Here is a 26,716-nt window from a genome sequence, read left to right as displayed (position 1 = left end):
AGACCCATACAATACTGGTCCCGGTGGGCTTCATCATCCCACAAGTCATACGACGTAGAGAAAGAGAAACGTGTGTTGGTTGTGTGTTTTCCGGTTGTTGTGTTTCCCTGTTTGTGACGGAGATGGATGAGCCCGAGGAGCTGACGGATGGGATGTATTATCTCCACAGGGGAAAACAAACCAACACGGATCTGCTTTCTTTTTCCTCACCGCTCACAGAGAGACCACCACTCCGAGGGACGGATCAGCGAGATGACGGACGTCTCCTCTGGACGTCCGGTGTGTGACGTCAGCAGTACTACATCATCTCACGCTGCAGGAGAGACGCACTAATGTCACTTTCCCGCTGCCGGTACTGAGTCCCAGTATGAAGTATGTCGGTCGATACCGAGTACCAATCCAATCCATTACGTTTATTGATCAGTACAGACTTGGACCATTAGTTTGAGGTCATGGGCAAAGTAGATGACAGAGTCAGCTCTTCCCAGCATCACTAGCGGGGCGGGTAAGTGACTGGGGTGTGCACATCTGGATAAAAGCAGGAAAATGGGTACATGGGGGGTTTTAGAGTATGCTGGTTTCAAAAATAGCGGGGACCACGAAGTCACTCCAACGGTTCCCGCCCAAAATCAAAAATTCAAAATGGCCGCCATAAAACACGTTTTTGCCAATAAATCAGCCATAAATACCGTGATTGCTACGATTAAAAGACTATACCTAGGTTTTTTTTTGGGATTAACAAATGCAACACAACACATGTTGAATCAGTTAAGGTACATCTTCCTGCAAAAATAAATAAATAAATAAATCAAACCCTGGCCAGATAGCAGTGTCAATCCTGGCCAAATAGCAGTGCTCACTGTAGATCAGCCTTTATATGCTTTAGCAAAGAGAATTCAGTGGACGTGGCCAGACGAGTATGGGGAAAAACAATATGTTGTACTGATGGGGAGGGGGACTCCATATTGAAATGACCATGTTAAATGTTCTTGGTGACTGGCTCAGTGGGAGTGGTTGGGCCTAGGTGATGACCTCAGCCAATGTCACAACTGAGGGGCGTGCAGAGGATCTCCACAGAGGTTCACATACACCCAGAAGTCAGCGGGCACATCAAGTATCAGCCGCAGCCCTGTACATTCTTATCCATAGAGCACATGCTGAGTATCAAGACAACACACCAGATGATGAATGTCTACCCTTTGATGACTGGTGTAAGCTGATGGCTTCGGAGCATCCTAAGTTGGATTACTGGTACAGAGTTTGGCAGTTGGAACTCCTGTACTTGCAGTTCCTCAGATCACAGCGTGAACAGATATACCTCGACTATGTGGAGTCACTCCTAAAGATAACGCCATGGATGTTCGCCCTTGACCACTATCTCTATGCTCGCTGGATGACAGTTCACGTGATAGGCTTACTTGCTCTTGAGGTCAACTGTCCTACCACATATGCTGAGTTCCTCCGTAATGGAAACTTTGTGACGCAAAAAACAACACACAGGTTCTCAGGGGTGGCGCATGATCAAGTTCACGAACAGCTGAATGCAATGGTGAAGGGAGATGGAGGTGCCATAGGTATCACTGAAAACGAAGCGGCTCTGAGGAGGTGGACGGTGGCAGGTCCGGAAACAGCTGGACGAGTACGGGGGGGGGCACAGAACGCCATCATGATCAAACCCCTAGTGTACAGAAGTCTTCTTTGTCTCAGGTCAAGAGTGTCATAAATGTTATCGAGGAACTGGGCAACCCTTTTGCTGATACAAGCACAGACCTCTATACACTGGATAATAACGAAGTGCTCATTTGTGGCCGATTTGTTGGCAAAAACGTGTTTGATGGCGGCCATCTTGAATTGTTTAATGTTCGGCGGGAACCGTTGGCGTGACGTGGAGGTTCCCGCGATTCTTGAACTCGGCATACTCTAAAACCCCATGTATCCGTTTTCCTGCTTTCATCCAGATGTGCACGCTTAGGGGTAATAAATGCTACATATCAGCTCCGCTATACAGGCTTCCATGTGGCGAACATGTATTAAATAAAGCTTTTATTTAATACAATACTAATGGCTTTTATTATTGGACTTTAGTCTTAGGTAAAATCTATCTGGCTCTTCTCACTTTACACCCACGGACAGTTCTGTGAAGGTATTAAAATACACAGACGACACAACCACTGTGGGCCTCATCTCCAACCATGATGAAACCCAGTACCGCACTGCAGCAGACTCAGATGAAACCCAGTACCGCACTGCAGCAGACCCAGATGAAACCCAGTACCGCACTGCAGTAGACCCAGGTGAAACCCAGTACCGCACTGCAGTAGACCCAGATGAAACCCAGTACCGCACTGCAGCAGACCCAGATGAAACCCAGTACCGCACTGCAGCAGACCCAGGTGAAACCCAGTACCGCACTGCAGCAGACCCAGATGAAACCCAGTACCGCACTGCAGCAGACCCAGATGAAACCCAGTACCGCACTGCAGCAGACCTAGATGAAACCCAGTACCGCACTGCAGTAGACCCAGGTGAAACCCAGTACCGCACTGCAGCAGACCCAGATGAAACCCAGTAGCGCACTGCAGCAGACCCAGGTGAAACCCAGTACCGCACTGCAGTAGACCCAGGTGAAACCCAGTACCGCACTGCAGCAGACCCAGATGAAACCCAGTACCGCACTGTAGCAGACCCAGATGAAACCCAGTACCGCACTGCAGCAGACCCAGATGAAACCCAGTACCGCACTGCAGTAGACCCAGATGAAACCCAGTACCGCACTGCAGCAGACCCAGATGAAACCCAGTACCGCACTGCAGCAGACCCAGATGAAACCCAGTACCGCACTGCAGCAGACCCAGGTGAAACCCAGTACCGCACTGCAGCAGACCCAGATGAAACCCAGTACCGCACTGCAGTAGACCCCTTGGTGCGCAAACAACCCTCTGCTTAATACAGCCAAAACCCAAGAACTCATTGACTCCCGGTGCTGGCTGAATCCCAAAACACCCATACAAATGAACGGAGACCCCATCACCAACCGACTCTTTCAAATTCCTTGGGAAGGTACATCAGCAGTAATTAATGTGTACCAAAACCAAATTCCACCGGCCTTGGTCGTGTGGCTAATAAAACAGTCTAGTCTAATGTAATGTAATGTAATGTAATGTAATGTAATGTAATGTAATGTAATGTAATGTAATGTAATCTCAGCTGCGGCAGTGATCTGCAGCTCTGGGTATCGGCACGTTTCTCGATCTACACGGGCAAGTGAGTGAGAGCGTGCACGTGTGCTCATATACTCAGGTTATGTTTATTAGTTCCTCAGTAATATCTTCCACAGAACAGTACAAGCCTCTAGCTTTGAAACGATAGAAAACGTGGAGATAAACGATAGAAATGAGGAGTGTGTGCATGGTGCGCGGGGGACGCATGTTTTATCTGGAACAAGTCAAAAAAACAAAACATAATTCCATAAAATAAATAAACAGATATAGAAATAGATATAGAAAGCAGATGGAACACTTTGGGAATAGAAGGAAATGCATTTGAAAGAACAACAAATAATAACAGCACCACATACCTATATATATATGTTATATATATATATATATATTTCTTATACATTTACATATATGTGTGTGTATGTATATAGAAATGCTACAGAGGTGTATGGTGGCTGGCAGAGCTGCTGGGTCTGTGGTGTTTCGGAGCTCGTTCTTGCTAACTACGCTAAGTGGTCTATAGGAGCAGCTGGGGCGACACATGCACCGGGTCACATCACGGCAGAGGCAGGACGGGGACGGCGGGCATCCGGACCAAGAAGCTCACAGCGCTGAGTCTCGACAGAGGACGATCTCCAGCTCGGTGCGATAGAGTTTCCCCGCGTCCGACAGAGACATGATGCTTTTCTTGTAGCCGCTCAGCTCGGACGGCTTCGGCTCCTGAGAGACGAGCACACAGAAGTCGGTGGTCAGACCGCAGTACTCTATGTACAAATGTACTCGGGTACTAAGACAGAAGTTACCCTGCTGACGGGTGGAAGAGACACACTCCACAATGAATGCAAAGGCCCCAGAATAAAGACAATGTGAAAGAAGCCTCCAGTTCTTTACCATTTTGTTCCTCTTACAGAGGTCCTTCAGGAGCGCATCCAGCTCCTGCTCATCAATGTAACCGTTACCGTCCTGGAGGGAAAAAAGAAATCATTCACATATATATATATATACACACACACACACACACACACACACACACACATATAGCTACTCCTGTATTTTCACAATGTGTGTCTTGTGTGTGATGTGTGTCTGTGTGAGAGTCTATAAACGGCCAAACTAAAGCACTTGGGGCCTTGATTCTTTTTGGAGGTTATTGGGGAGGATCAGGGGCACCTATAAAAAATAGCAGAAAATTAAAATTATGCATAATTAATTATGCATAAATATGCATTTTTATAAAAATGGCTAAAAACCACTTTTCTCGGCATTTCGGATGATTCTGAGCATCTTTGATTTTTTCACCTATATAAAAAACAATTTCTGGGACTTAGAAATGTTTTGGCATTATGCAAAATATGCATTTTTGCAAAAATGCACTTATGATCCTAATTTTTTTTGGAGGTGGTAGGTATTGTTCCAGAGAGGACCAGAAAAATAGCAGAAAATTAAAATAATTATGCCTAATTATGCTAAATATGCATTTTCTAAAAATGGCTAAAAACCACTTTTCTCGACATTTCAGATGAATCTGAGCATTTGGGGGGAGGGAGTTGGAGTGGGTGGGGTTTAGGGGCAGGGGGAAGGCGGTTAGCTGGCAGGATGAAGAGGAGGGAGATTTAGACGAGTGGATAACCAAACCGCTACATTGTAGCGGGGTTCTTCTAGTATATTATATATATATATATATATATATATATATATATATATATATATATATACATTTTCATTGAAAACAACATGTGGCTGCTACAGACACACGTGGCTGGCAGTGTATGATCACACTAGTGACAAGTGGTTCCTGCTTCCGGTGTGGGAAGTTGGCGGCACAAATTCAGGTTTGCGGTGGCCTAACGCAGTACCATCCATGCAGTGTCTTTGTCCATGTCTACATCTAAGTTTGTCTTTGTTTGATGGCTGGGAGAGCTGGCGCTGGATCAGCTGGGGACAGCTTGGTCTGCTGGGACCCGCCTGAAGCTGTGCCTGAAGAGGAAACACCGAGGGCGGTCTGACAGGATGCGGGGCAGGCTAAGCTAACTGCTAGCCCATGCAGACCGGCAGTTCTAATAACACCGAGGGCGGTCTGGCGGAGGCCTCGCCTAGCATCGACTGTGTTTTTAGTGTCATCGTGTGGAGTGCGGGGAGGTGTGTCGAAGGTGTCTGGCTAGGAGAGCTGGTGTTGGGTCGGCTGAGGGAGCCTGGTCTGCTGCATCCTGTGGGCCCAGGGACCACAGCCCTGACCGGAGCTGTGCCCGCAGAGGAAACACTGAGGGTGGTCTGACAGGACGCGGAAGTGGGGCAGGCTAAGCTAACTGCCAGCCCACGCAGACCGGCAGTTCCCACAGTCATCCTGGCTGGTGTTCGTTCTCCTGGACAGTGATTTTTTTTAAAATTTAGTTTAGATATATGTGTTGTTGTAGTTGTTGGATGTGTGTTTTTGTCTTTGTGTTGCACTGCTGTGGGCTGGGGGAAACGATGTGTCGTTTCATTTCATGAGCGCAAGCGCGTGAAATGAATCGCCAAATAAGTGTTTCTGATTCTGAAGTGAAAATTTGAATTTTTGAGGAACTGGAAAGCCCTTACACACCACAAACCCCCTCCCCAACACACACACACACACAAATGCTATATGCTATACTATGTGCAAAGTACTTTAGATAAAAACATGCGAGTATACTGCATATCTGGCACACAAAACACACACACACACACACACACACACACACACACACACACACACACACACACAGCAACTTGCACACTAAAACAAGTGCACTATCACTCTCGGCTCCATTCACCTGGTCGAAGAGGGTGAAGAGCGTGTTGAACTGTTCAGCTCCGATCTTGATGTCCTGAGGGACAGAAAGGGGGGGGGTTGTCAGAAATGGACGGACACGTCTCGAGAGACAGAAACTCGACCCGGTTCCTGTATTGAAATGAATCCACACAGATTATGATAACTGGGATTAGTGTTGACTTAATCCTGACCAGACAGATTAAACCCAGTGCTGGAGAGGAATCGCTGACCTCGCCTGGCGAGATAGAAGGTTTAGGTTCATACAGCGTGGATATGGGACATTCATCATCATGGCGACAGAACAAGAACATTCTCAGTGTATTAAAACCAAAAACTGATAAGACAATGAATCACCTAAACCGTCCCAATCTAAATCTTCTATATATAAACATAAATGTAGAGAAATACTCGTCTCCGAGTAATACTCTTAGAGCTCAAAATATGCTCCAAAATGTGAGGAAATGCAAATTGATGCTACATTAGCGTTGTATTCAGTGCTGTCATGGAGATATTGGATGATGTGACACCATGTTAGAAGCCTGAAAAAGGCCTCCATGTGAAACAGGTATGGAATGTGAAGTGTCCAACAGAATCCGTGTCATCAGCCTCCAGGAGGAGCTGGCCTGAACACCAAGGGGAGCCGGCCTGAACACCAGGAGGAGTCGGCCTGAACACCAAGGGGAGCTGGCCTGAACACCAAGGGGAGCCGGCCTGAACACCAGGAGGAGTCAGCCTGAACACCAGGGGGAGCCGGCCTGAACACCAGAGGGAGTCAGCCTGAACACCAGGGGGAGCCGGCCTGAACACCAGGAGGAGCCGGCCTGAACACCCCAGATGTCCCACAGTTTAAATTAATACTTTTCACACAGCAGATAATCCTCTTCACACTGGATACCATGAAGCTGAGCAGGTACCAGGCCAAAGCTACAGACGTCTGGTCCGTCGTGTCTGACGCAGGGTTTCACTGCAAAACGTCTCCCAACACGAGAGGACACCTGAGCAGACAAATAAGGTCTCTTAAGAGGGTTGTGTCTGGAGACGGACTCTTACCTGGAACTTCAACAGGAAATTTTCCTCAACAGGAAGAAGTCTGGAACAACAGGAAGAGAGGGTTTCACTCGAAAATCACAGACAGAATCCATGAAGAACATGACCACACGTTAAACACGCTGACCACATGTTAAACATACTGACCACATGCTAATCATACTGACCACGTTATGACCACATGTTAAACACACTGACCACTTTATGACCACATGTTAAACACACTGACCACATGTTAAAACACACTGACCACTTTATGACCACATGTTAAACACACTGACCACATGTGTAAACACACTGACCACATGTTAAACACACTGACCACATGTTAAACATACTGAACATATGTGTTTAACACACTGACCACATGTTAAACACACTGACCACGTTATGACCACATGTTAAACACACTGACCACATGTTAAACACACTGACCACTTTATGACCACATGTTAAACACACTGACCACATGTGTAAACACACTGACCACATGTTAAACACACTGACCACATGTTAAACATACTGAACACATGTGTTTAACACACTGACCACATGTTAAACACACTGACCACTTTATGGCCACATGTTAAACACACTGACCACATGTGTAAACACAATGACCACATGTTAAACACACTGACCACATGTTAAACATACTGAACACATGTTAAACACACTAACCACATGTTAAACACACTGACCCCGTTATGACCACACGTTAAACACACTGACCAACTGTTAAACATACTGACCACATGTTAAACACACTGACCACATGTTAAACAAGTTAATCATGCGTTAAACATGCTAATTATGTTAAAACACTGACTGCATGCTAAATATACTGACCATCTTTTAATCATACTAACCATGTATTAAACATATTAAGCACGTGTTAAACACAATGACCGCATGTTAAAAACATATTAATCATGTGTTAAATATATGAACCATGTGCTAAACACATTAACCATATGTTAAATATATTAACCACGTGTTAAACATATTAATCAATATTGTAGCGAATTCGGGTGGCAGTCCGGGAACCGCTGCAGCCAGGACGCGAACCCGGATCTCCCGCACCACGAGCGACGACGTTAACCGGTCGACTAAAGGGTCCGACCCGTTAGCCAAGGGCTAGCGAGTCTATCTATCCGTGCACGTTACAATATATTAACCACGTGCTAAACATATTAACCATGTGTTAAATATATTAACCACGTGTTAAACATATTAATCATGCAGCGACTCCGCTGTCCTGATGTCAGGACAGTGGAGTCACTGCCCATCTTTCGGCGCAGGTTGAAAACTCACCTCTTTAAGAACTACAACCCTGTTACTTGTTCTGAGCACTTATTGTTTTCATTCATTAAAAAAAAAAAATCTTTTTGCACTTTTACTTTAGCCCTGGTTTTGCTCTTAGATGCTTGTTTAGATGCACTTATGACCTCTGATGACTAGTAGTTCTCCTGATTTCCTATGCTAAATGATGCACTTATTGTAAGTCGCTTTGGATAAAAGTGTCGGCTAAATGACTGTAATGTAATGTGTTAGCTATACTAACCACGTGTTAAACATATCAACCATGTGTTAGTCATACTGACCTTGCCATCTCAGACAGACCCAGCTTTCCATCACCGTTAAGGTCAAACATCTTCAGCTAAAGATGAGAAAAGGGTCATGGGTGCTTCATACAGATGATAAACAGTCCTAACGTGTTCAAGCAGCATACAGACAGGCCGCGTTGTGTAGAACAGGATTAATGAGGTCATGCTGAGAACGTGCGCCACGGAGGAAAAAACGAGTTTTCTAATCAGAGTTAGGAGCGACCTGTACAGGCATGTGGGAATGAGGGATAACGTCTCATAAAACGCAGAACTTTATTAACTCAGGTTGGAGTAATTAATTACTAATACTGCACTGTTGATGTAGTTGTACTATAGGGTCCCTAAAGTGATCTTTAAAATCTTTCCGCACAAACAGAAAGACAAACAGATGTTCCAGATGTCAGACACAGAAACACGGGCTGCCGATGGTTTTACCAAACACGGTGAAGGAGAAGAGGATCTCTACTGGCTCTACTGTCCTGTTCCATCAGACGTTCTCCATCAAAATCTACCTGTTAGTGGTCCCATGTACCGCCCGATACTTTGAACCAATAAAGACTAAACAGTTATTTACAGTTATAAAGGAAGGTGAGGATGAATGGCGTTTCGGTCCAGTGAAACTCACGATAGTCTGCGTGTACTCGTTGAGCTTCTTCTCGTCATACTGCCGGTTGGCCTTCTTCAGCAGGTCTGACAGGAAACCCTGAGGAGCAATTCCCATAGTAACATCTCCACAAAGAGGCACAACGGCATGCATGTATCGGTTATTTCAAATAGTTCCTATTCACAGTAACGACCAGAGTACCGATAATGTGAGGGCACACTTAGGTGTAAGGAAATGAAAGGAGTTTATTTTACAGCTACCAAAAGACGGATCATAGGGAACAATTAATGAACAATTCACCACATTGTCTGGTGTCCAAGCTAAAGGCATTTCCACACCAAGTCTATTTTTTTTTTCGCTCTAAAAATCTCTGAGAACTTATTGAAGTTTGTGGAAAAAAATGCATGAAATCAAAATTGTTCCCAAACCATTTATGATGGACGCCTTTCTCAATGTTGGTGTGCAAACGCAACGGATAAAACACGAGGTCACATGTAAGGGATAATCCACCACGGGGCGATGAGCGATGTGGAGGCGAGTAATGTTTCTATAGAAAGGTCATGCTCACAAAGGTCATTATGTTTCAACAGAGGACGAGTTTGGAGTGGATTATCCTGCTTATCATACGGCTTTACTTTATGAAGGAAGTCAATATGTTGACAGAAAATAATTGTTTAGATTTATTTCACTGGCCCGCAAGCTTCTGGACTTCTTTCTGTACGATTAGTATGCTAACATTAGCATGCTAACATTAGCCTACCAAGGCTTTGTGAAGCCCATTCATTTAGATGGGAAGAGGAACGGCGATGAGGCCGCAGCTGGAAAACAGTCCGCTGTTCAGAAACAACCGACCGCAGAATGATTTCATTGACCAATCAGAATCGAGTATTCAATACAGCCGCATAGCCTAATAATGATCTTTTAACGTATGAAATATTGGGACAAAAATGTCCATACATTAACAAATTGTGTGAAAATAAGGCCTTGAACCAGCACCAACTCTGAAAGGGAAGTGGTGTATTCTGACTTTGTACCTTCAGCTCGTTCGACTCGATGTAGCCGCTACGGTCGGTGTCATACTTCCGCCATGCCTGAGGAAGTAAAGCGAGCATGTCGTGTTACTTTACAGAAAACATAAATGTGGACATAAGCTCATTTAGAAAACACTTTACCTTCCTCTAGACACACAGGTCTGAGATCACATCATTTGAGTCTTGAAAATAAAAAGAAATGTGACGGAGCACACTTTAATATTGTGTGAGTATAGAAATCACATTTTCGTCTACGCCATCTCGAAAAAAGACCCTTATGAAAGACAGAAACCTTCATCCACACATCCGTCCTCTGTCTTCGCCATGGAGGATGAGACGTCCAAACACTGTCCCCTTTCCTCTCTCAACTTCTTTCAACAGAAAAAACAACATGCCTTCGCCGATGGCTGCCGTAAGAAATGGGTCAAATAAAATGTGTTTCTTGGTCTACATGGTAATTACTGACAATGCAAATTACAATCTCTTTTCATATATTTTGTACTCTTCATGAACATTTAGTACAAGTAACTGATATTTGGCTGTAGAGACGACTAAGAAACAACTGACACTAGAAAGTATGCCGAGCGTCGCGCAAAGTAGTCCGCCCGTTCGTTATTACGGACCATTGTGTGTAACTCAAATTTTTAAAAAAATAACAGGCTTTACGGAGGTCGGTTCGTAACCCAGGGACTACCTGTATATTAAAGCTGTTACCCTTCATTTCCTCAGTTTTGGTAAATTTGGCGATAACTTGTGGTCACAATAGTTCACTTTCATATCGCGCAGCCAAGAGTCTGAGTGAAAAACGTGACGCCGAACGCGCAGGAAGTACAGGTCACAGTATTAGACGGTCGCAGATTTTGGTGAAATAATCAGTGGTAGTGTGTGTATTTTGGAGAAAGAATACTGATTAACAATGTCAAAAATCTTGAGCAACATGTAAATCCACATCAAATATTTAATTAAACCTAATTATAATGGGATAATGTTTAGCTTTATATTTTAGCGCCTATTTTCATATTAAACAATCAGGTTTCTGTTTCTTCTTCTTTTCCTTCTGTGGCAGACTCGACATGTTGCCTGTGCGGGCACCATAAACACGAACGGCACCGATGAAGAAGAGCAGATAGAGAAGCAATAACAGAATGCTAATACACTGAATGGCTATTTTTACTAAAATACCAGTGGGAAAAGGTCTCAAATAAGGCACCCCCCCCCCTTCTCCCCAATTGTATCCGGCCAATTACTCCACTCTTCCGGCGCCGTCCTGGTCTCTGCTCCACCCCCTCTGCCGATCCGGGGAGGGCTGCAGACTACCACATGTCTCCTCCGATACACGTGGAGTCGCCAGCCACTTCTTTTCACCTGACAGTGAGGAGTTTCAACAGGGGGGACGTAGCGCGTGGGAGGATCACGCTATTCCCCCCCAGTTCCCCCTCCCCCCAAACAGGCGCCTTGACCGACAGGAGGAGGCGCTAGTGCACAGTGCACCGACCAGGACATGTACCCACATCTGGCTTCCCACCTGCAGACACGGCCAATTGTGTCTGTAGGGACGCCCGACCAAGCAGGAGGTAACACGGGGATTTGAACCGGTGATCCCTGTGTTGGTAGGCAACAGGATAGACTGCCACGCCACTCGGATGCCCCCCAAATAAGGCATTTTTAATGTAAGAAAATCACAGATCACATCTTTAACATGGTCCCTAGCCGTCTCTAAATGACAGGTGGACACAGAGCCAATGGTGGGTTTTACAAATCCTTGTCAAATCTCCCCAAAAAGACTCAATGACACCCATTTTAAAACAAATAAATAAATAAAAGACATTTTTATCATGTTGTGGTTTCCTTTTATATCTGTCTGGTTCCGATGATTGAATTGCTATTTCCATCAGCCTCAGCCGTGGTCATTACATACTCTGGTGGTAATGAGCTTCTTTAACACCGGCTGGAAAAGAGAGGACCAGCTTGAGACCAACATAAGATGAGCTGTGATGTGATGTCAGTGCGAGAGGCAGCTAATTTAAATCTATCCCCTTCATTATGTCACTTCAGCCCAGATAGGAACACCCACGAGCAACACGCTGATTTGTGCTGTTCAGATATAATTTCTTCTCGATCGTGAGTTTTACTGCTCGGATGAAATGATGGAAGACGTGGGGCAGCATTTAGTGACGCATGATTTAGTGTGCACACATTCCAGCGTGTCACTGCATCTCATACTCTCTGCCGCTCTAACACACACACACACACACACACACACACACACACGGCGTACTTACCACCATGAATTCGGCGCTGGAGCCAACAAACTGTCGGAAACAGAGTAGGAAGTTCTCCTCCGTGGGCAAAATCTGAGCCAACTATGAGACGTGTGTGTGTGTGTGTGTGTGGTGGGGGTGGGGAGGGACAGACAAACAGACTTACTTCCACATATTTAACTTGAATTATTTCTCCAACAGCAACGATGGCATTTAAAACGCAGCCTTGATGCTGCTGTATGTGTGTATGTACCTCTGCCAGCTCGATCCTGCCATCGGCATTCTGGTCGACACTGGCAATGAACTCCTTCAGCTTCTCCCTGAACGCGGCATGTGTGGGATCCTGGTGCCAAAACACATGAGAGCGCTTCCGTATAAAAAGTAATGTAAACGTACACAGATTAAAATGCTTTCATTCTAACCCACTCAGCTGGGCTACACCGGGTTCATGTAGCTGCACTTCCTGCCTGCATCTTGAGGCCAGTTTCCCCCCCTTCACTGTGAAGCACTTTGGGTTGTCAAGACAAAGAGCCATATAAATGTAAACCATTATACAAATGTAATCTATTACATAAATGTAATCCACAATACAAATGTAATCCATTAGTTATTATTATTATAGCTAACGTGCAACATAAAAGCACATACATATAGCCTAAACTTATGTGTGCATGCATATAACATGTAACATGAACACATCACATGTAATATAAATATACAGACATACATGTAACATGAATATGTAACATAGTTGTTATGAAACATAATACAAATACATATACATAATGCTTTCTCTAATTTCACATATACTTACAACTTTGTTTTTTTTGTTTGTTTTAGGACCCCCCCTTTTTCTCCCCAATTGTATCCGGCCAATTACCCCACTCTTCCGAGCCATCCCGGTCACTGCTCCACCCCCTCTGCCGACCTGGGGGGGGGGGGGGGCAGACTACCACATACACGTGGAGTTGCCAGCCGCTTCTTTTCACCTGACAGTGAGGAGTTTCACCAGGGGGACGTAGCACGTGGGAGGATCACGCTATTCCCCCCAGTTCCCCCTTCCCCTCCGAACAGGCGCCCCGACCGACGAGAGGAGGCGCTAGTGCGGCCAATTTTGTCTGTAGGGATGCCTGACCAAGCCGGAGGTAACACGGGGATTCGAACCGGCGATCCCTGTGTTGGTAAGCAACGAAATAGACCGCCATGCTACTCGGACACCCTAGTTTAGCTTTTTTTTTTACTTAAGTATTTGTTTTAAAGTGGGATATTTTTTTATTCATATTGTTTTATATATGACAGTAAAAGTTTTAGTTATGTAAGGGATAATCCACGACAAGGAGTGTGTTAGAGGACTTTAACGGCAGAGTGTTAAAATCCCATTTATACCATGGTCACTGGCCAAAGAATTAAAATAAAAGCATTCACCTATTTTTTGTTGACCGTTTTGGAGTCAAAATGAAAAGGTTATGAAGTAAAAATTAGCCGCCAAGCTAAAGTGTGGGGTGTTCACTGGGCTTGCTGCTGGTTCACTGTTGCTATGGTTACAGTATGAACTTAGAGAACTTGAGCCAAACTACGTGTGTATCATACGGTTTTTACGCACACCCTCCAGCCAATCAGAGAGCAGTATTCTCGGTGACCGTGGTATCGGTTGTGGTAACACACTCACCACGCCTGCTCCTCGCCGTGCAACCTCCAGCTCCTGGAAGAAGTTCTCCAGTTCCTTCCCTTCTATATATCCATTACCTGTGGATTACAAGAAGACATGACACGCTGGTGTGAGCCTGACACAATATCGATGGCAGAGCTTCGACTGTAGTCTTCACCCTGCAAAGTGTTTTAATTTGGGGGGGGGGGGTTCTCTAGTTGAAGAAATGAGATGGTCTCAAACAAGCTGCTGGAGGAACGGCCATCTGCTGACTCCAGCATTATTTCACCAAGACCTTAATTTGACGAGAGTGTATTTAACCATAAACTTGTTCTTGCTGTCAATTTGATGCTGTAATTCTGCCCGCATGCTTTCTTAATACTACCGACCGGTTCTCCACAAGCCAGCACCATCAGCTGCAGGTGAACGTAGTGACGCGTGAATGACTTCTGCTGTCTGAACCGAGAGGCAGAAAGTGAAGCGTCGGACTGTTTGTCGAGTCCAAATCTGAAGAAACGGATGAACGTAGGGAAGGAATCTGAAGGATTCCCATACCTGCTCAGGTGGGATATAATTTCCCACCTGAAATTATATTAAATTACATTCTGGGGGTCGCCGCAGGGGGCCAGCTGCAGGATGTCCACATCCTACACCTTTCTTTAGAGACGGAGTTTAAATAAAAACAAGAAAAGAAAAATAAACACATTTTTACACTTTTTGAGTCAATGCAATTGGTTTCGTTGTATTCCACAACACTAAAATAATGTTTTAACATCGACATGTCTTGTCTGTTTCATTTGCTCATCAGCAGGACATGATGAAGACTGAGAAGGTGAATCCTGCTCTGATGAACCATTTAGAGAGAGATTGTCAATTATCTCATTTTTTGACAGATAATGAAAATGTTTTGCTTATTTTCCAACACAAAGCGTTTGATGGGTCTAAAACGATCTGCACAGGTGGGTCTTACACCACTGTGTTACTTTAACCTAAAATAGGCATCTATGCAGATTAAATTCCATCCATTCATTATTCAAACCGCTTATCCTGCTCTCAGGGATGCTGGAGCCTATCCCAGCAGTCACTGGGCAGCAGGAGGGGAGACACCCTGGACAGGCCGCCAGGCCACCACAGGGCCGAGACACACACACACACACACACACACACACACACACACACACACACACACACACACACACACAAATTCACTCCTAGGGACAATTTAGTACGGCCGATTCACCTGACCTACATGTCTTTGGACTGTGGGAGGAAAGGGGAGCCCCTGGAGGAAACCCACGCAGACATGGGGAGAACATGCAAATCCACACAGAGGACGACCCGGGACGACCCCCAAGGTGGGACTACCCCGGGGCTCGAACCCAAGACCTTCTTGCTGTGAGGCAACCACACTAACCACTGCGCCACCCTGTTGCCAAAATTAGCATCTAAGCAGAATACATGTTAATACAAAAATACTATTATTATCAAATGCCAACATTCATTCATGGTCAGATTATTTGCAAAATTGAAATGCAAGAAACTGTAGGTATTCATTGATGTATCGCTGCATAATGACATCCCAGTCCCAGATAGCAAAATTGCTGTGGCCCGTCCCACACCCAACACTTTCTCCGGCCCACATACCGTGTGGAATGATGGCACCTGGGCGGTTCACTCCTGTTTGCCAGATCTGGGCCAGAACCAAGCCATAGCAATGCCGCATGTGCCACACATTTGGTCCATATTCGTTTTGTGATATTTGGGCCATATTCACCTTTTACCACACGGGCCACTTCAAGGTCACATCCAGATTACGTGTTGCCCAGAGCACCGCATCTTTGCCAAAAAAAGGCCCACATTTGATTTGGCATATTTGGGCCATATTTGCTATTGTACATGTGGGCCACTTCAGGCTCACATCCATTTTGTCGGGGCCAGAAGGAGGCCATCAGTGCCGCACCATTGCCAGAAGTGGCCCACATCCGGACGCTATCTGGGATTGGGAAATCGTGTAAGAGGGAAGGACATTACCTTAAATCACATTTTCTGTCTGACCGTCGCATGTTGAGCGATGGTTTAATACAATAATACTCAACTCTGCCCTGACGGCAACCCACAACTTAATATAAAACCTTCCTCCACCCACCCCGTTGCTGCCGCAGCAATGGATTCCATCTGTCGCCAGTCACTTAACAGATTTGGGTCCTCACGTTCTTGTTGTTCTTGTGGCAGAAAGAACAACAAGCTCTTCATCCTGCCCCCACTTTCCATCTGATAATCTCTTATCCTCTCATCTCCTTCGTTTTCTCCCTCGTCTCCCTGTTTTTCCTCGGCGGGTCTGAAAGGTGGATCGCCATCTGTGCTGCGGATGAGCCGTTGTTTCAGACGGGAGACAAACCCCCCGCAGGGAAACAGCGCGGACAAACCGAGGGGCCTTAGCTCAGTGGTTCTCAACCTTTTTGGGGTCCTGGACCCCCTGCGTATTTTTGATCTACCCTGAGGACCCCTCCACCTGATCTTGGGGGAGGGGGGTTGCAATTTGATAGAAACAGTAGAAACTGCATTTTAAATTGCATTATAGCATTTATTCACTCTTTGGGGCAAAAATAAGAGCTTTCAGTTGTAACTAAGATAATAGATAGTTAACAAAACAGAATTCTTATGCAGTAACTTTCAGATATATGTAACAAAACAGAATATGTATTCAGTAACTTTCAGATATATGTAACAACAGAATTTTTATGCAGTAACTTTTAACAATGCAAACGGGAGCGAGATCTCTAATTAAAATACAACAAATTACACTTGTGAAAAAGATGTAATTAGAGAAAAAAGTCATGTTACCCTTTATAGTTTAGGTAGATAAAGGTCTGTCACATTTGAGTAAAATAATCCTATTTCTACAAATGTCATATGATCTTTTTTTTTAAAAGATATTTTATTTTCACGGACCCCTTGCAATTACACCACGGACCACTAGGGGTCCGCGGACCCCCGGTTGAGAAACACTGCCTTAGCTAACACGGCGACGTTTTCAACATAACACGGTCCAGCGTTGTTGCGTTTCGGGCCGCTCGTTCACACCGCAACGGCGTTTTGGGGAATCCGAAAACGCGAACTTTTGAAACCGGGCTCCGGAGCGAAACCCTTCGACAACACAACGCCGGCCATCGCCGCGTTATTTAGCTGGCCGCGAAGGCGGTGACGTCACGGCCCCGCTTCGCACATGCGTATTACGTTTGCAGTCGCATGGCCGCGCGCGAGGGAGACGACAGACGTTAGCAATGGCGGGTTTCCGAGCTGTGTCCGCGCTGTTATCTCTGCTACGTTTAGTAACGCCCCGCCAGCAACGTTCACGCTTTTTAGAGTCCAGGGTCAGTAACAGCTCCACTTCATCGTCCGTCCAGACAAAATTACCTGTTTTCGAGCGTACACTCGTCATCGCCATCGTTTACTCGCCGCTCTGAGAAGAAAGCCACCGGAAGGGCTCTCTACTACAAAGTTTCACCGCCACCTACTGGCCTGGCATGCACACTACAGCGCCGTCGGTCGTTTTTCCTGTGGCTCCATGTGCGTGCGGCTCGTATTTAAGGCGATGTCGCCTGAACGCGGAACTTTTAAAAAAGTAAACGTGCAAAGGCAACACGTTATGCAAATGACCGCCTCCTCTCAATCTAACCTGACGGCGCCACACTTCACGTCACCTTTCAGGAGCCGGATTTAATATTTTTCTCTTAAACGGGTCGTAGTCAACAACGACTCTTACTGGCTTTTTCACTCGAGCGAACTCTCCGCTGGCGAATTAGCAAACTCTTCAACTTGTGTACCATGGCGGGCGGGAAGCCGGGTGTGGGTATGTGCCCTGACCGCTGCACTAGCTCCCCCTCTGGTCGGTCGGCGCGCCTGTTTGGGGTGGGGAGGGGGAATAGCGTGATCCTCCCACGCGCTACGTCCCCCCTGGTGAAACTCCTCACTGTCGGGTGAAAAGAAGCGGCTGGTGACTCCACGTGTGTCGGAGGAGGCGTGTGGTAGTCTGCAGCCCTCCCCGGTTCGGCAGAGGGGGTGGAGCAGAGACCGGGACGGCTCGGAAGAGGGCGGTAGGGGAGAAAAGGTAGGGTCGGGGGATTCTAACAAACTAATAAATAAAAAATAGAATAAAATAAAGAGAGGTCCATCCATTATCCAAACCGCTTATCCTGCTGTCGGGGTCGTGGGGATGCTGGATCCTATCCCAGCAGTCATCCCAGCAGTCATCCCAGCAGCCATCCCAGCAGTCATCCCAGCAGTCATCCCGGCAGCCATCCCGGCAGTCATCCCGGCAGCCATCCCGGCAGCCATCTCGGCAGCCATCCCGGCAGCCATCCCAGCAGTCATCCCAGTAGTAATCCCAGCAGTCATCCCAGCAGTCATCCCAGTAGTCATCCCAGCAGCCATCCCAGTAGTAATCCCAGCAGCCATCCCGGCAGTCATCCCAAGCAGCCATCCCGGCAGCCATCCCGGCAGCCATCCCAGCAGCCATCCCAGCAGTCATCCCAGCAGCCATCCCAGCAGCCATCCCAGCAGCCATCCCAGCAGTCATCCCAGCAGCCATCCCAGCAGTCACTGGGCGGCAGGCGGGGAGACACCCTGGACAGGCCACCAGGCCAGCACAGGGTATGAAGGTAAATCGTGTAAATAGTTATTTATAATGTTAAGTTTTACATAATGGTTAGTTAGTTAAACTGGCTAGCTGTGAGTAGTTAGCTGTGTACAATGGTTAGTCGGGGATCATGGTTATTTATGATGGCTGGTTGATTAATGGTTAGCTATCTTTAATGGTTACTTGTGTTAATAGTTACTAATGTCAGTGATTATTTGTGACTGTCAACAGTGAACTAAGCAGTCCAGAAGGAAGGCTTCAAAAATCATAAACTTAAACTCAAATTCTGACTTGAGTTAGTGAAACGAGGCACGTGCTTAATTTTGGGTCCCTGAACAGACGAGTCCAGTTCCAGAGATTAACTTCAGTCCTTCAGTCTCGGGCCTGTCTTCTGGACATGCCTCCATCAGTAAAGTGCCTCATTTCCAACAGAATCTGCCCGATGCATAGCTTTCAAGTAGCCTATATTTAAGATATTTTGTGTTCTAGGATGAAGACGGCGAGACTCTCTCAGCATTTACAGAGAGGTATGTGGAGGTACACCTTCAATTGTTAGAGGGGTAACTTCTAATTATTTGGTCACAGATTGAAATCTTGCTTGTCATTGTTCTGTCAAGACCACGGCTGGCTGTTCCCCCTCCCCTGTGCAGGAATCCCCGTTCGACTCCAGAGGACTTCCTAGCACGGTAAGAAAAGCTTTTCATACGTCCCTTTATCACCATGTGTCTGACTGAAATCAGGAAATGAGATGAACACTGTGGCCTCCTCCTCTAACAATGTGTCGTCTCTCTTCCCACATGCCGGTAAAAGATATATATATATATATATATATATATATATATATAGATAGATAGATAGATAGATAGATAGATAGATAGATAAAGTCCATGTGGAGAAGCAAATAAAAAAATGTGACCTCCAGATGGACCACATACTCGTTCAAATAAAAAAAAAAAAAACTTGAAATTGAAATACTGGAGCACAAGTTAAAGGTGGGTTTATAAAATGATTTTATTTTTCCATTAGTGCGCACGGTCTTAATAAATCAAAGCAGGTCCTTTCGTGTTTATTTACAGGGCGTAGAGAGGAAACGGGAAATCTGCTGACAAGCTGCCGTATTTCTCGAGCATGCACGAAAAAAATAAATGAATTAAAAAAAAAAAAGGGAGGTACTTGGGGTGATGCTGCACTTAGCCGAAGTGGTTGCTGCAAATCGTGTCCCTCACAGTCCAGCCATCTCGGATGTCAGGAAGGTGGTGGTGGTGGTGGTGGGGGGTGGGGTGTGTGTGCATCATCCTGTTCTACGACTGCAGGAGAACATCTTTCTCCTCTTACTGTGGCAATATTGTGTAACCCCACACTTGCCACGTTGCTGTCACAAGGCCTCTCTGGAGGGACCCTGAGCCCACGCAGGCACTGGAACCGGACCTTGAGGATGCCAATGGTCTTGTCCACCCTGGCTCTTGTCCTGCAGTGGGTCAGGCTGTAGCGTCCCCGCGCTGCAGGCTCAGGCTCAGGCTCAGGCTCAGGCTCAGGCTCAGGCTCAGGCTCAGGCTCAGGCTCAGGCTCAGGCTCGGGGGTCATTAGAAAGGGCAGGCAGGGGTAGCCTCTGTCCCCAAGGAGGATACCATCATATTGTCCTATAATCACATGACTAAAGTAAACATGGGGCATCTGGGTAGCGTAGCAGTCTATTCCGTTGCCTACCAACACGGGGATCGCTGGTTCGAATCCCCATGTTACCTCCGGCTTGGTCGGGTGTCCCCACAGACACACTTGGCCGTGTCTGCGGGTGGGAAGCCGGATGTGGTCCTGGTCGCTGCACTAGCGCCTCCTGTGTTCGGTCAGAGCGCCTGTTGGGTGGGGGGGGGGCTGGGGGGAATAGCGTGATCCTCCCACGCGCTACGTCCTCCCGGCGAAACTCCTCACTGTCGGGTGAAAGGAAGCGGCCGGTGACTCCACATGTATCGGAGGAGGCATGTGGTAGTCTGCAGCCCTCCCCGGATCGGCAGAGGGGATGCAGAAGCAGCCGGGACGGCTCGGAAGAGTGGGGTAATTAGCCAAGTACAACTGGGGAGAAAATGAGGGAATAAAAAGGAGCCCTAGGTTACACACTTAACATACCAAACTGTAAAAGTAAGACTTGAAGCATCAATCACAACGTGAAAGGTAACTTACCCTGTTCAAACCTGTTGTACAGGGTGGACTCGCGAAACACCCCCGAATCCCGTACAGACCCGGGCCGTTTGGCGTCCACATTAGCGACGATGTGGGTGGCATCACGCATTATCTCGACACGACCGAATGAGCTGCATTGCCGTCTGAAACGGAGATTTGACGGAGACGCTTGAACCTTTGTCATCGACCGCACGTCGATGCGGTGAAAAGATTTCCCGTTCCCACAATCTCCCTCGTTCACACCCGGAGCTTTAATAGGAATCTGTGTTCCGCCCCCACGGCCGGGGTCTTCGTCACATTTGGAAATCCGAAACGTTAGATAATGACTATCCATTGTTCAAACAGCTCGGTACCTAAAACCCCGTCACGTAGAGTTTCATAGAAGATTAACCAACAGTTCCTCTGTGATAACCCGCATTGCTTTACGTCCCGGCGACACAATGAAAGCGTGTAAGGGTGCTTCCGTGCAAGGCACACACTCTTTGGATGGCTCTGCACACTGCTGGTCTCCCGGTGTGTTCAGCATCTCCAGCGTTGTATTGCAAAAAAAACGAAGGGCAACGCGCAGAATTTGTAACGATATGAGCGCAAATCCACGGCGAGGGACGTTCGAGATGTGAGGTTTAAGAAGGTTGTTGAGGTAGATTATGGACCGCGGTGAAGAATGGTAACGCTCGCAAAGAAACTCCTCGGGAAATGACAAAATATCACAACGAGGTCTAGTAACTCGTTCCCGGCGAATAATTTGAGCCTCCGCGTTAATGGGCCCCTTCGACGGAAAGCACAACGTCACAACAGGTGAGCCGTCTGACTGAATTCTCTGCTACTTGAATACTGCAGGTGTGGTCGGGTTTAACTCGAACAAACCTGCCGTTTTTCAGGTTAGTTTCAGAGCACAAGTTGTCACGGTAACTGAACCGGACTTACTCTGATCTTAGTATCAGGGGATCGGAAATTCCAGATTTCCACGAATTTCATGTTAGAAGATCTAGTTAAGCTGTAAAGCCTGCTTTCTGGAGCACACCCCTGCTCACCATGACATTCACCAGAAGACTCGGTGCTTTCTTTATCTTTGACTTTCTATGGGCCTGATTTCAAGGGGTTTGGACCTAAATGGTACCGTGGATCCAAATTCTACTGAGACCAACTACTACTACTTTCGGCTGCTCCTGTTAGGGGGCGTCACAGCGGATCATCTGTTTCCATCTCTTCCTGTCCTCTGCATCGTCCTCTGTCACACCAGCCACCTGCATGTCCTCCCTCACCACATCCATACACCTCCTCTTTGGCCTTCCTCTTCTCCTCTTCTCCTCTTCCCTGGCAGCTCCATATTCAGCATCCTTCTCCCAGTATACCCAGCATCTCTCCTCCACACATGTCCAAGCCATCTCAATCTTGCCTCTCTTGCTTTGTCTCAAACTGTCCAACCTGAGCTGTCCCTCTAATGTACTCGTTCCTAATCCTGTCCTTCTTCGTCACTCCCAGTGAAAATCTTCTTCACCTCTTCCACCTCCAGCTCCACCTCCTGTCTTTTCATCAGTGCCACTGTCTCCAAACCATATAACATAGCTGGTCTCACTACCATCTTGTAAACCTTCCCTTTAACTCTTGCTGGTACCCTTCTGTCACACATCACTCCTGACACTCTTCTCCACCCACTCCACCCTGCCTGCACTCTCTTCTCCACCTCTCTTCCGCACTGCCCGTTACTTTGGACAGTTGACTCCAAGTATTTAAACTCATACACCTTCATCACCTCTACTCCTTGCATCCTCGCCATTCCTCTGTCCTCCCTCTCATTCACGCATGGGTATTACGTCTTGCTCTTACTTGCTTTCATTCCTCTTCTCTCCAGTGCATACCTCCACCTCTCCAGGCTCTCCTCCACCTGCACCCTACTCTCACTACAGATCACAATGTCATCCGCAAACATCATCGTCCACGGAGTCCAAATTCTACTGGGACCATTACCGTATAATGGGTCATTTCTAGGGGAATGTTGACCTCTGTCACTCTGAAAAAGAACAGATCAGTACAGAAACAGGGTTTGGCCCCTCCTCCAGTAAGAAAGACAAGCAAATTCAAGTAGAATTTGGGAATAGAGTTGAATAGATATTAGGCGCGTCTCTTTTTTTCAGTCAGTATCACTCTGCAAGCACAACGCTGAAATGTACGAGTCACATTTTGCTTCAGGAAAGCAGAAAGATTACACACTGCACTTTGTCAAAAACTCTTCATCACTTTGAAAACTCTGATTGGACTTCATGATGAATATTTCATTGCTAATAGCTTGCTAAATTTAGCTTCACATTTCATTTCCTTACAGGATGCAGAGGAAAGACAACAGCGGTGACGCTGCGCCCAATACTAACTTAAACTTGAGAAGTTGTACGACGCATTGAGTGAAAATGATGAATTAAAGTTGAAATAGGAGATATATTCCACGAAATGTAACCCTCGGCTCTTACCCTCTCTGATATGTAGAAGAAAACCGTTGAAATCGGCGTTCCCGGTTATTTCGAGAAACTGAAAACAAACACAGCCCTCCCTGGGAAGGCTGAGTTCGTCGGTGCCGCTCGGTCCCAAATCCCACGCGTGTTTTCCATCGTGCACGTAAGGCGGCCTTGTGCGTCTACCTCGGGTTTACATTCCACATCAAAGCAGAACGAGCACACTCGGATTCAGCCAAACCATGCGGTTATGTAATGTCTGCACGCAAGAACATGGGTCCCAAGTGACCGCTCCAACCTAAAACAGTGGGGTGGGGGTGGGGGTGGGGGGGGGCTTCTCCTATATGCAGAATAATTAATCCCAGCGGAAAGAAACTCGGGAAAACTGACAGATAACTGGCAGAGGAGAGATCCGGTTTCTAAGGGGAAATGCCGTTTTTACCCGACTGGCGCGGCAACACTGTGGATTTATTTCCAAATCGAAGTCGACCGAGATCGTCCCTTCGACTCAAAATGTCCAGTCTAAAAAAACAAACACTACACAATAAGACATTCAGCACAAATTCTTCATCTGTACACAACTCCCATTGTGTTTTTTATTCCTGTATTCATAACTCTTCTCGATTAGCTCAAGAACTGCGGGGGGGCGTCTGAGCCTCATAAATATTCATGAGCCGGCCTTTGAGCGACAGGCACGAGTAAAGGGTTGGCGATAAGGGCGGGCGGGGTTTCATATTGTGATGATTTGATCTGATCGGCTGTATGTCAATGAGTGTCTGATGACGCCACGAGTATCTCGAGGTTAAGATAAGCTAGACTCGGGTGGGGGTGGGGGGGGGACCGCACCCTTTTAAGAAGAGAAAAATAGAAAAAGGGACCTTTTATACTTGTGTAGTTTCAACAGAAAGAGGGCACGAAATGCACGACAATGAGAGAGGTAATTCTGACCAGACGTCGAGACTTTGCAATAGTTTTAGTTTCCGGGAAGCCGGCAAGACGGTTTCCCCCGGCTGCATGTTGAGTAGTACAAGGAAGCGAAAATAGAAAAGAGAATCGGTCTCTACTGACTGCCCCCACCCCCACCCCCCCACCTCCACTAAACACTGCAACTCTCTGAGCCAGAATCCACTTGTGTAATATAGCACAAACGCAACACAACTGCACCGACCACAATAATTCACATCCTCTAAACTACCAGGAAGAGAGAATGGAGACAGGAGAGGCGAGTAAGGGGAAACAAGCAACTGCTGCGCCTGTCCGTCAGCCAGCAGCAGCTGGAACCATCAAGTCCGGTGGCAGTTGAAGCTTCGCTCCTGGAGATTTACTTACTTTCTATCGCTGCTGTTTCTAAGGCAGCAGAACCTGCTCGTCTTAACGGCCCCCGTCCGGCGGGACCTTCCAGGGAAAACGCTTCTGGTCTGGCGGTGGGGAACGTCCCGGCATAGGTGACTGCTTCACCTGAAACGGGGCTGCATGGGCGGAGGATGAGGTGGCCAGATGGAGAAAGCCAGGTTGGGACTTTGGCCAGGACACCGAGGGACACCCCCTACTCTTCGCGGTAAGTGCCATGGGATCGTTTTCTGTTGTATCCGGTCAATTACCCCACTCCTCCGAGCCGCCCCGGTCGCTGCTCCACCCCCCTCTGCCGACCCGGGGAGGGCCGCAGACTACCACGTGCCTCCTCCCATACATGTGGAGTCGCCAGCCGCTGCTTTTCACCTGACAGTGAGGAGTTTCACCAGGGTGACGTAGCACGTGACGCTATTCCCCGCAGTTCCCCCTCTCCCCTAAACAGGCAACCCGACCGACCAGAGGAGGCGCTAGTGCAGCGATCAAGACACGTACCCACACCCGTTTTCCCACCCGCAGACACGGCCAATTGTGTCTGTAGGGACGCCCGACCAAGCCGGAGGCGACACGGGGATTCGAACCGGCGATCCCCGTGTTGGTAGGCAACGGAATAGACCGCTACGGTGCCATGGGGTCTTTAATGACCGCAGGGAGTCAGGACCTCGGTTTAACGTCTCCTCTGAAGGACGGCATCTCCTACAGCATGCTGTCCCCGTCACTGCACTGGCCTTTCTGTTGTTGATTAGGACCAGAGGGAAGACTGCCCCCTACTGGCCTACCAACACCATTTCTAGCAGCAACTCCAGTTTTCCTGCGAGGTCTCCCATCCAAGCACTAGCCAAGCCCACACCTGCTTAGCTTCAGCCATTCACCAGAACCAGGCTTCGGCTGCTGGCATATAAGGAGATATAGTTTGTATGAGCTGTGCAGTTTTCATCTGCATGCTAAAGAGATGAAATCCTCACCTGCAACCTCGCCCTCCCTAAAATAAAGATCTAACACCCGGCTTCAGTGGCACACAGAGACAAGCTATCCGGCCCAGAATGGCTGAGGGAGGAGCGACGATTCTGAAGGAAGGAGACGTGAGGAGACTTGATGCTTCTCTACCAAGGAAGACAGCGGCTCACTTCTGACGTGGCAGCTTCACGAGTTCTAGGGTATATCGTGGCGGTCTAGTCCGTTGCCTACCAACACGGGGATCGCCGGGTCGAATCCCCGTGTTACCTCCGGCTTGGTCGGGCGTCCCTACAGACACAATTGGCTGTATATGCGGGTGGGAAGCCGGATGCGGGTATGTGTCCTGGTCGCTGCACTAGCGCCTCCTCTGGTCGGTCGGGGCGCCTGTTCGGGCTGGGGGGAATAGCGTGACCCTCCCTCACGCTACGTCCCCCTGGCGAAACTCCTCACTGTCAGGTGAAAAGAAGCGGCTGGCGACTCCACATGTATGGGAGGAGGCACGTGGTAGTCTGCAGCCCTCCCCGGATCAGCAGAGGAGGTGGAGCAGAGACCGGGACGGCTCGGAAGAGTGGGGGAATTGGCCAGAGTAAATTGGGGTGAAATAGGGGAACCCCCCCCCCAAAAAAGGATTTGCTTGCTCAGATTTGTCAGTCTGCGACCATTTAAAACTACTTCCCCAGGCAGGACTCCTGAACACGACGACGTGATGAAGAAGAAGATGTCCACATTTCCAACCTGACGTGTTCCTAAATCCGTCCGGAGCGCCGGGGGACTAAAGAGGGTCGAGCCCGTGATGCGGCGGCGTGCTGAGATGGCGGTTTAATCCCCCTGCTGTACAACAGGGAGTCCGTCTCCTCCTATATATATGTGTGGCGCTGTAGCTTAACCTCAAGCCCTCCCCGCTGCCTGCGGGGCTAAGCGTGTTTAAAAGCAGA

General features: G+C 47.4%; 1 protein-coding gene across 1 annotated transcript in view; it reads right to left on the bottom strand.

Moving 5' to 3' along the window:
• Window positions 1-3,821: 3,821 nt before the first annotated feature.
• LOC130111760 (calretinin-like) overlaps window positions 3,822-26,716 on the bottom strand; it is a 27,268-nt gene continuing 4,373 nt past the window's right edge. Inside the window, exons 2-11 of the mRNA XM_056279038.1 lie at window positions 14,223-14,305; window positions 12,813-12,902; window positions 12,581-12,661; window positions 10,302-10,358; window positions 9,289-9,366; window positions 8,661-8,716; window positions 7,060-7,099; window positions 6,011-6,064; window positions 4,110-4,181; window positions 3,822-3,938 (exon numbers count right to left, since the gene is read on the bottom strand). Of these exons, the coding sequence (XP_056135013.1) occupies window positions 3,822-3,938; window positions 4,110-4,181; window positions 6,011-6,064; window positions 7,060-7,099; window positions 8,661-8,716; window positions 9,289-9,366; window positions 10,302-10,358; window positions 12,581-12,661; window positions 12,813-12,902; window positions 14,223-14,305 (728 nt within the window). The remainder of the gene's footprint in view (window positions 3,939-4,109; window positions 4,182-6,010; window positions 6,065-7,059; window positions 7,100-8,660; window positions 8,717-9,288; window positions 9,367-10,301; window positions 10,359-12,580; window positions 12,662-12,812; window positions 12,903-14,222; window positions 14,306-26,716) is intronic.

Source organism: Lampris incognitus, chromosome 4 (genome assembly GCF_029633865.1).
Source record: "Lampris incognitus isolate fLamInc1 chromosome 4, fLamInc1.hap2, whole genome shotgun sequence".
NCBI lineage: Eukaryota > Metazoa > Chordata > Actinopteri > Lampriformes > Lampridae > Lampris > Lampris incognitus.
Note: the sequence above shows the minus strand (reverse complement) of the source record. Positions and strands in the feature narration are given on the sequence as shown.